General features: G+C 40.5%; 1 protein-coding gene across 3 annotated transcripts; it reads right to left on the bottom strand.

The window, feature by feature from the left end:
• Positions 1 to 523: 523 nt before the first annotated feature.
• LOC127635287 (choline-phosphate cytidylyltransferase B-like) lies at positions 524 to 9,785 on the bottom strand. 3 transcript variants are annotated; one of them, XM_052115199.1, is made up of 9 exons: positions 9,648 to 9,785; positions 6,538 to 6,747; positions 5,706 to 5,805; positions 4,129 to 4,251; positions 3,327 to 3,478; positions 3,165 to 3,243; positions 2,945 to 3,087; positions 2,613 to 2,801; positions 524 to 1,056 (listed from the first exon to the last, which is right to left on the bottom strand). In XM_052115199.1, the coding sequence occupies exons 1-9, from the start codon at positions 9,684 to 9,686 to the stop codon at positions 844 to 846; spliced, it is 1,248 nt and encodes a 415-aa protein (XP_051971159.1). In that variant the 5' UTR covers positions 9,687 to 9,785; the 3' UTR covers positions 524 to 843. The 3 variants fall into 3 exon arrangements, with proteins under 3 accessions (XP_051971159.1, XP_051971161.1, XP_051971162.1); XM_052115201.1 differs by having other exon boundaries at positions 524 to 1,053; XM_052115202.1 differs by having other exon boundaries at positions 2,945 to 3,060.
• Positions 9,786 to 11,035: the final 1,250 nt, after the last annotated feature.

Here is an 11,035-nt window from a genome sequence, read left to right as displayed (position 1 = left end):
AATAAAGAGCTTTATTTTGAGGTTACATGTATAGTTCACCCAAATATTTAAACTCTTTCATAATTTACTCAGACTCATATTTCCAAATCTGTATGACTTGAATGAATGAATTTGACATTTATATAGTGCTTTTCTGACACTACACTCAAAGCGCTTTACACAGTGAACTGGGGACTCTCCTCAACGACCACCAGTGGTTTCTTCCATATGTAACTGGTCCTGCTCGACCCATTCCGAGCAGGATTTGAACCAGCAACCAGCATCAACGAGGAGGCTAAAGGCTACAGCCCCTAGCGTCAGTCGCTAGTGCCTCTTGAGGCCAGAGGAGTGAGATTTACACATACCACACAGCTATCACGTACCAGCTGGCTCCCGTTACACTCAATCTTGTCCGGGTCATGGCACCACTGCAACAGGTCCTGCTTGACCCATTCCGAGCGGGAATCAAACCGGCGTCAGCTGGCATGGGAGGCGGGCGCACTAATGAGGAGGCTTAAGGCTACAGCCTCCAGCGTCAGTCACTAGTGGGCCTCTTGAGGCAAGGGAAGTGAGGTTTACACACTGCACAGCTATCACATACCAGCTGGCTCTCATTACACATGGAACACCATAGGAGAAATATGTTCTCATTATAGAAAGGGTCAGCAATGGCTATAAAAAATATTAGCTGCAATACCAGATGTGCAGGACTTTAAGAACCCTGTGCTGTGTACAATTACAGTATATACAATTTTCCCATGAGGGTAGTTTATTGGACCAATCAACACTGCCAGTGTGTTTAAGTGAGTATATGTGTGAGGGTAAAGTGCAGTCTTTTATGTGAGAATTTGATGGTCCATTTCCTCACTTTTCATCTTCGTCACCTTCACTCATGCTGCTGATGGAGGCAGACGCCCTCTTTGGGGTAGAGGGCGGAGAGGTCCTATGCATGGCCCAGCGAGAGGGGGGCGATGGGGAACGGGATGGAGAAAAGTCCCTTGGAGGGCTACTGCTGGGTGAGTAGCACGGTGAAAAAGCCTGGATCATTCGACCACTCCGTTCCTGAAACATCTGCTTCTGGAGAACATTTTAAAGAAAAAATAAAATCTGGTTGTAGTAATTGTAGTGTGATCAGGGTGTATTATGTAAAGGATAAACTAGTAAGCTGGTCATAATCACAAAATAAATCGAGACAGGTTGGTTTATTTTGTGATTATGACTGGCAGACTGTAGATTATCCTGCTTATTAGATGATTGCTTACAAAATACTGTAAATAATTAAATGGACAATAAATAATTATTTGAGTTGAATTTATGTTATTATGTGATGAAAAAAGACAGTCTCCAGGAACAGCTGAATCCCATCTCTGGTTTGCAGTTCTGTCTGTATTTACAGAATGGCCATCTGACTGACTGTTCATTATCCCACATACAGTATTACACAACTACTTGACAAATAAATAAATAAATGGGCATGAAATATTGATTTGAGTTACAAAATTATTGATTTTATTAGCTTACTTATATAGATCGCAGAATGACACAAGAAGTAGGAAAGATGACCCGAATACCTGGATGACCAGCCTGATATCACATTATCCCCAGATGTGCAGTCATTATTCCCAAATATCAGATCATGGTTGGCATAATCAAGTATTCCACTGAGCCATGTAATAAAGAGACCTAATAAATACAGTTACAGTTGCAGGAACTGTTGTGCATTACAGGAAATGCTTGGCTAATGTTATTGCCTATAGCCAGTTATATGCCAGTTATTAAATCCAAGGTTTCATATTCATTTTCCACCCTGCACTTTGAAATATTTGAATATAAAATCATGACCACTAGTGAGATGGACAGTTCAGTTATATCAGTAACCTTATAAAAGCTGTTTTATTCTGCATGGGGAAGGGGCACCTCATGGGGGCTGCCATGTTAGCATCACATGACCAGCTAAATACTACTTGCTTAATCTCAGTAACTGCCCTGTTATTGGACAATTTCACTCGTGGATTAAATTAAACCTGTCTTATTGTGCATAGTGAATTTCTATAATGGCCTTGGTAAATGAAAACTACTGTGTTTGAATGATGCAGCATCCAGGCCACTAGGTGTCAATGTAATTCATACTTCGACAAACTTCAAAAAGTTATTGAGTGCATCTTTAACATAACTGCAGTAAACTTAATATATTTCTGTGAATTTGAATGCATATATAATGTTCTGAATTTCATAGATTGACAAAAACAATACAGTAAATGTGCCATGCGCAAAGTTTTCCCACCATTTATGCCTATATTTAGAAATTCTTTTAGCAGGAATCACAACCTTCTATTCTTGCTTCAGGAATTTTTCATGCTCTCCTTTGCAGAACGGCTATAATCCAAACCTATGTACAAGTTGATATCTACCTACAGAATCTTTTGAAGAGATTTGTGGTTGATACTAAGGTATGTATTGGATCGATAAAATTGCTTCTTCATTATCGATGGGATATTAGCTGTCAGGACTTAGCCAGTGCCATTTTACCTCCATATTCTCATCATCCCAACGACTGATGCGAAGGCCTACCTGACACTCTACAAAGATCTGAACAGATTAAACCCTTCACAGACATGAGTTAAAATACTTACCCATGTCCCATCTGGGCCAAAGAACTCTAGGAAGTTCCCAATGAACTCTCTTGATTTATCCTCCCACTTCTGGATAAGATCGTGGCTCTTCTCCTCCACTCTGTACACAAAGTGCTTTGACTTTTCTTCAACAGTCCGCACTTTCTCTTTCATCCTGTCCACCTGATTCTGCAGACGGTACTTCTTTTCCTTTCCAGAAAGAGTTCAAAGTTAGCTCACCAAAGCTTTCTTTAATAGTCATAATTTGCTATCTATTTTAATACTTTAATTTGAATAAAGGTCAAGATAAAAATGGCAGGGCTAATTTTATCCATAAAAAATTGTTCACTCACATTGATATAACTGACATTCAGTTCTTTAGCGGTGTAGCCCCTCTGCAAGTTGCGTCTGGCATATACGTCATAATCTCTCACTATGCGGGTGATCAGGTCAGACGTTGAGATCCCTTCTGTCCTTTTAGTGGGCACAAACATACCTGAGACACTCACATATGTTAGACCAGGTCTTACCAAAAACATACTTTACTCATTAGTGAAGACCACTTTTCTTTACCTGCCTCCTTGATATGCTTGTATACATCCTCAGATCCAGCAGAGGAGTATGGGATATCGTCATGTGCCACAAAGTCTATCTGGAGAGCATGATAAATGGGGTTAACCACAAGGAATTAATTGACTCTGATAGGACGTAAACACAGTGACTTAAATAACTGACCTTGTGTTTTTCTAAAAATTCTTGAGTCAGAGTCCACGGTGCATCACGCAAAACTTCATCAACGTAGCGACAGTGCCTCAAAGCTTCGTACCGCTCGTCTTCTGTCATTACTGTGAAGCCCTTGTAATTATGAGTGAGGTCATCACTAAAAACTTCACACAAACAAACACAAACACACACACATGTTGGTGCGGCTATCCTTATGAGGACTCTCCATAGTCATAATGATTTTTATACAGTACAAACTATAGATTCTATCCCCTATCCCTTCCCCTAAACCTAACCCTCACAAAAAACATTGTTTAGTATGTTTTTAAGCAATTTGAATTATGGGGACACTAGAAATGTCCTCATAAACCACATTTATAATAACCTCGTTATTACCAGTTTGTAACCTCAAAAAAATTATTTGTAAACCCCCCAAACACACACACGTTTTGTTTTTAATCATCGTTGGGACTTTCCATAGACATCTATGGATTTTATATAGATCTAACGATAATTTATATCCCCTAACCCTAGCCCTAAACCTAACCCTCACAGAAAACATTTAGCATTTTTACATTTAAAAAAAAAAACATAATTTAGTATGTTTACTAAGCCATTTCCCTCGTGGGGACCGCTGGCTGGTCCCCACAGTGTAGGTGGTCTCAGGTTTTACAATCCTTGTGTGGACATTTGGTCTCCACAATGGACAAACATTTACACACAGACACACATACATGAGCAGACCTATTTAAGAGGGATATGACCTCTCAATTCAAAAGTAAATTCAGTCTCAAAATAAATTGTATATCCATACCTCCAACTATAAGGTAGGCATTAGGGAACAGATTCTTAGCCTGCATCAGGGCGCGAGCATGACCAGAATGGAAAAGATCGAAGATGCCATCTGCATAGATTCGCACCGGCCTGTCAACTGAACCTAGATTAAGACATTTAAAAGCTTTTGACAGAGCTAATCAAGTAACCGGTGTCGAGATCAGTATAGAGTAAATATCATAATACATGGATTACTTTTTATAACGCTATCTCTCCTTATTTTCAGTTCCACCTTCCAGAAACCTAAAACAGTTAACTTCAATACCCTTACTGACATAAAAAGCATTCACCCCTTCTCCTTTTCATCCCTTCCCATAGGAAAGAAAAATAACAAATGTGATCTCTTTAATATCTCATTTGCCACTCCTAGACAGCAATGAGATTACATGGAGATCAAATGTTGATCAAACCTGCTTCTCATATTTTTTGGAGAAAAAAACACCCTTGAGTTTCAGAAGTGATCTCAACGTCTCAAATTGGTTTCAGATTTGCCAAGATACCAAAGGCTAATCAAAAGTCAGAGATTTCAATTTAAAGATTTCTCATCCAATGCTTGGAAGATCAAATTATTTGGACTATGCTATCCACATTAATTTGGTTCTACACTGTTGTTGAATTTCAACAATTGGTCGAAATTTTATGAGAAATATTTGAAAACAATGTTGCCAAAATATAACATAACTGTGATGTCCAATAAGCATAAAGCTCACAAAATTTGTATATATTTATGCTATATAACGAGAAAAAAGTGGTCAGTGGCGTGAGAACAAACTTAATTCAAGATCGGTTCAAAAACCAGTCTTAAAGGGATAATTCACCCAAATAAATTAAATTCTTTCATCATTTACTCATCCTCATACCATCCTAGATGTGTATGACTTTCTTCTGCTGAACACAAACAAAGATTTTTAGAAGAGTGTCTCAGCTCTGTAGGTCCATACAATGCAGGTGAATGGTGGCAAAAACTTTGAAGCTTCAAGAAGCATTCAAAGGATAAGAGTAATCCTTACGACTCCAGTGGTTCAGTCCATATCTTTAGAAGCGATATGATATGTGCGGGTGAGAAACTGATGAATATTTAAGTCCTTTTAGAGCTTCAGAGTTCTGGCCACCATTCACTTGCACTGAATGGACCTACAGAGCAGAGATATCCTTCTAAATATTCTTGTGTGTGTTCAGCAGAAGAAAGTCATACACATCTGGGATGGTTTTTCATTTTTGGTGAACTATTCCTTTAATATGTAGATCCCTGTTTAAAGAGCAACCTCTCTTTTTTTTCTTCTGGGTTCATTTCTTTGTAATAATTATCCACTTGTAATTATTATCCTCTTGAACTCTGGTATATAGAAGCTTTGTGATGCGTGACTGTGAGAATCTGGGTCACTGTATAAATGGGGAATCCGTGAATCTAATCTCACTGGGCCCAGTCTCAGAGGTGGGGTGTCTGGCAAGCATTACTTGATCTGGGATCAGTTTAAGGATCTCAACATATCAACATTAGATAATATATGAATCTTTAGGATGATGAAAAAGAAAAAGGAGGAAAGCAATACTAACCAGGTGTTCCAAGTCGAGCTTGCACTGCAGTTAGCTTCTCATGTGGTGCCCGGCATTCACAACTCGTGTATGTCGTAAATTTCGCTGGTTCTGTTAGAGTCTGGAGTGAAGATGGAAAATAGATTGATTTGTCTAAAATCAAAAGAAAAAAAAAGACATTGCATGCAGCCTCTCTAATTGTAATAATATACTGTTAGAGTTAAACCGGGCAACACCTTGCTGATATAATGACCCTATTTACCCTTCTGAAAAATGTTTCGCTCTTTGTAGCTAACAGAAGTTTTTATCTGACTTATTGATTCCAAATCAATTTGTGTATCAGGCCTCTTTACACTGGATATTGACTTGTCCAATGGTAGGCTCTGGTGTCACTCTCTATAGACCATGGATCGTGATCATAGATCCACAGCAGCACAGTGTAGTGGAAAAAGAGAGACATACATAACACAGCTATTTTAACCTATTCAACTCCTATTGCCACAAATACAAAACATTAAAAAAAACTATAGACACAGTCTTTTTTAATGAAATATGAAATAATAATAATAAAAGTAAAAAAGAAAAAGAAACATCTTCCACTACATTTCTGTATTTAAAATCTAGGCTATTAAATGGCTTTTCAGCTAAATCTAAATAACAATCAATAAATTCATATGTATATATACACTAGTGGCCAAAAGTTTTAATAATGTACAGATTTTGCTCTTATGGAAAGAAATTGGTACTTTGATTCTCCAAAGTGGAATTCAACTAATCACAATGTATAGCCAGGACATATACAACATAAAAAATTACTATTATAATTTGAAAAATTGGCAGCAAGCCTTCCGACCTCTGGTAGACGGAACTGCCCCTCCCCTTCTCGGTGGACAGCAGCGGTTCCTCCGGCTCTCTGTGGCCGCTCTCTCCGTCCCCAGGCAGACGGCCGTGGCTGCTCCACTGGCAGATGGCAGTGGCGAGGACTCTGCAACAGCGCATCCCTTCTCCCTCCCGGGTTTTGACACCACAGGTAATGGATGGGCAAGGAGGAGGCAGGAACCGGCTGAACAGTCAACATAAAGGTTTAATGATATAAATTAACTTAAAACACCATAAATGCACACACACACACACACACACACACACACACACACACACACACAGCAGCCTTGTATTTCTCTCTCTCTCTCTGGTGCTTCCAGCTCATATTTATCCCCCTCCCAGCTGATAACGACAATTCAGCACCAGGTGTGCGTTGTCATGGCCCAGCACGCCCTCCTCTTTGTCACACTTCTCAGCCGCCCATTTCAGGCCAGGGAGACCTCCGGCAGGACGTACTGCCCTCCCCTCCCTTCCTGGAGGGGAGGTGTTGCCCTTCTGGCAGACCTTCTGCCGGCAGGTCTTCCACGCCTCTCTGGAGCACTGTGAGAGATGAGGGGAGGGAGAGGGAAAGAGTTAGGGGAGAGACCGGTCCCCGAACACACTGTCACCTGGTCCTCGGCTAGCTGGGCAGCGGTCCTCTGCGACGCTGTGTGATGGCACTGGACATCACCTCCTGGCGGACGGCAGCGGCTCCTCCACTCCAGGTGGCCAGAAGTGAGCTCCTCTGCCTCCAGGTAGATTGCAGCATCTTCTCTGTCTCCTGGCAAATGGCAGCAGGCTCCTCTGCCTCCTGACGAACCGCTCAAGTACTACTGTACCATACCTCCTCAGCGTTGCGACCTGCCAACAGCGGTGAGGGTTCTCTGACAGCGCATCCCTCCTCCTTCCCTGGTTTCAGCACCAGTGTAACTGGTTCAGAATGGGCAAGAACGAGGCGGGAACTGGCAGAAAAGTCAACATCTTTATCCCCCTCCCAGCTCATTACAACAATTCAGCGCCGGGCATGTGTCATCAAGGCCAGGCCATGCCCTCCTCCTTGTCACAAATGTCTCACAGCTGAAAATGCAAATTAGAGCAAAAACCAAGCCATGAGGCCAAAGGAACTGCCTGCAGAGCTCAGAGACAGGATTGTGTCGAGGCACAGATCTGAGGAAGGCTACAAATCAAATTGGCTGCTTTTAAGGTTCCCAAAAGCACAGTGGCCTCCATAATTCTTAAATAGAAGAAGTTTGGAACAACCAGGACTCTTCCTAGTGCTGGCTGCCCAGCCAAACTAAGCAATAGGGGGAGAAGGGCCTTGGTAAGAGAGGTGACCAAGAATCTGATGGTCACTCTGGTTGAGCTCCAGAGATCATGTGTGGAGATGGGAGAAACTTGCAGAAGGACAACCATCACTGCAACACTCCACCGATCTGGGCTTTATGGTAGAGTGGCCAGACAGAAGCCGCTCCTCAGTTAAAGGTGCACCAGACTGTGAGAAACAAAATTCTCTGGTCTGATGAATCGAAGATTGAACTGTTTGGCCTCAATTCCAAGCGTCATGTCTGGCGGAAACCAGGCACTGCTCATCACCTGCGCGATACCATCCCAACGGTGAAGCAAGGTTGTGGTAGCATCATGCTGTGGGGGTGTTTTCAGTGGCAGGGACTGGTCAGAGTTGAAGGAAAGCTGAATGCAGCAAAATACAGAGATATCCTTAATGAACACCTAGTCCAGAGTACTCAGGACCTCAGGCTGGGCTGAAGGTTCACCTTCCAACAGGACAATGACCCTAAGCACACAGCCAAGACAACGCGAGACACAAGACAAGACTGGCTTAGGGACATCTCTGTGAATGCCCTTGAGTGGCCCAGCTAGAGCCCAGACTTGAACCCAATCGAACATCTCTGGAGAGACCTGAAAATGGCTGTCCACCAACAGTCCCCATCCAACCTGACAGAGATTTCAGACCGTTATAATGTGACCTGTCCCAACCTGACACCGTTCAACCTTTTGGTTAAAATCTACCTTCATAATATTGGCCCTTGCCTTAATGTATGCCAATGTGGTTTTATTGTGTTTATTGAGCTATTACAAAAAATGTTATGAGTTAAGAATTTCAGTTTGAACGATAGAATAACAAAATATATTTTAATTTACAATAGTTGTTTTATTTTTAACTCTTAATTCGAAACCAACATGCATAACCACTGCTAGGGAAAACAAGCATTTATGCAATAGAATGTTTGACTCTATTATAGATACTGAAATCTCACATTTGTGACTAAAGCTGGACGTAATGTCCCTTTTTTATTTTTGTAAACCTGTGGGTGGATTCTTGTCAACATTAAACACACCAAGCTGGTACACATGCATTTCCAATCAGGCCCACATAGCGTCATGGATAGTGTTCCAGTGTAATGTAGGTGTGAGGTCTGATTATTAATTGCAAAAAACTTGCCATGGAGCTCCAAAAAAAGAGCAATGCATGATTCATTCCCATAGCAAAGTAGACAGCTCATAAGATGCAGAGGACCTTTCCCAGAAGTCTGTACAAGGTGAGGAGGAGGAGCATCAAGCAGCCTGCAAAAAGATGAAATCTGGACACTAGCTGTAACAGTGACATTGGCAAATGCTCGCTCTTAAAGAGACAGCTCATCCAAAATTTAAATTATTTCATCACTTACCGCATGACTTGCTTTCTTCCGATGAACATCAGTCTCTACCTGAAAATCAGTCTCACTCACCTTTCACTTTCATTGCATCTTTATTTTTTTCTCCATACAATGAAAGTGAATAGTGACAGAGGCTGTCATTAAGGCTAACCTCTCCTTTGACTCTCCTTCCCCTTTAAAAACAACATCTGCTAGACTCCTATTAAGAGAGCTGATAGCAGCATCATGACCTACTGTAGCATCAGCACAAACACACACAGGACAGGAGCATACACTTGGATATTCAGTTCAACACATCTCTTTGTTTAGCTGCTGTTGTACATTGACAGCAGCACAAAGTATAAGTATAGGACAGATTGAAAAAAGAGAGTGATCAAACCTCTCTTCGTCCCTCCCAATTTATGACAACAAAAGCCAGACGTCTCACCGTTCGTGGCAGTGGACAGGTATGTTCTAGTTCCTCCATAATTTCTGGAGTGTCCAAGCCGTACAGGATGTGAACCCACCTCTACCTGACTCAGCATCGGTCTGGGACCGCTTTTCCATAGCCGTTAGCCGAACCTGTGCCAAGGATGCTTTACTCCAGCAAGCCTGTGTCTAGATCCCGCCCACTCTCTCCTCTTTTCTCTTAGCCACTCCCCCTCTCGGCTCCCTTCAAAGCTCCCTCACTCAGAACCCTAAACCAAGCCCATACACTGAATCTCAATGCAGACCACAACAAAAACAATGAAGAGAAGCTGTTGATAAGCACAATGGCAAGTCTGGGGAGGACCAATCAGCAAATATACCATCCTACCTCATTTACATATGAGAGCGTGATTGGCTGAGCTGGCTAAAGCACCACCACTGAGAGCCAACAGTAGAGCAAATTTGATTGTTCCTCATCTTCTGAAATCATTATGTTGCATCACAAAGGCTTGATGAAAGCATGCCTCAAACACAACTCTACAGATGTTATATTTGGAAATGAACAAGACTATTGTCATCTGATCTAGGTTTATTAGTCCCATTTATTAGCCCTTTTCCCAACAAATATAGTTAAAGATCGCATTATAGGCTGCCTAAATTTATAGCCAGTACTCAAGTTACTTTAGCCTATTCTTAAGTTTTACTCATTTCAATTTCATAAAGAAATTCCATAAATTGAATAGAGAAATGTTTAACAAAATTAGGTAATTCAACTTAAAATATGAAATGTTGTTTTTTTATTTGATTAAAGATTGCTCAGTTCAGTTTGATATAACTGTGTTATGAAATTGCAATGTGTAAATCGTAAAATTATTTCTATTTTGTTTTTTAGAGTGTGAACACCTTAAAATTTAGTTTGGCTTTGTGGAATACACTTTACATTTTCTTTTGTTTTTACACATTTTAAAAATACGTTTTTTTTTTGTTTGTTTTTTGGTTTCTGATAAAAAATAAAATAAAAAGAAGCTTTTTTTTGTCAAACTTTTGGCTTTCAGTTAAAAATAATTATATAGCTTATCCTGTACATGAAATTTCTCTAAAAGCTAGGATCAAAAATACATCTGGCCACATTCTCACCTGATATTGCCAAAGCTTTGTATATAGACCTTTATATATAACTTAACAATAGTAGTGTTCCAATCTCACAATACCACTGTTGAACTTTCAAGTAGACATTCTGTTACTTCTGAGAGAATTAATTTGTGTATACACATTCATTTCCACTCAAAACATACTGGAGTAATTAAGACTAGCTGACATTTGAAAGTATAATAAGATTATAAAGTTCCAATTGTTCCAATTTAGGTCTATAAAAAAATACTTTCAAGCCAATAATTTTTTTTTAAG

Source organism: Xyrauchen texanus, chromosome 42, assembly GCF_025860055.1.
Source record: "Xyrauchen texanus isolate HMW12.3.18 chromosome 42, RBS_HiC_50CHRs, whole genome shotgun sequence".
Classification (NCBI taxonomy): domain Eukaryota; kingdom Metazoa; phylum Chordata; class Actinopteri; order Cypriniformes; family Catostomidae; genus Xyrauchen; species Xyrauchen texanus.
The sequence above is the reverse complement of the archived record's forward strand: the minus strand, read 5'-3'. Positions and strand labels throughout refer to the sequence as shown.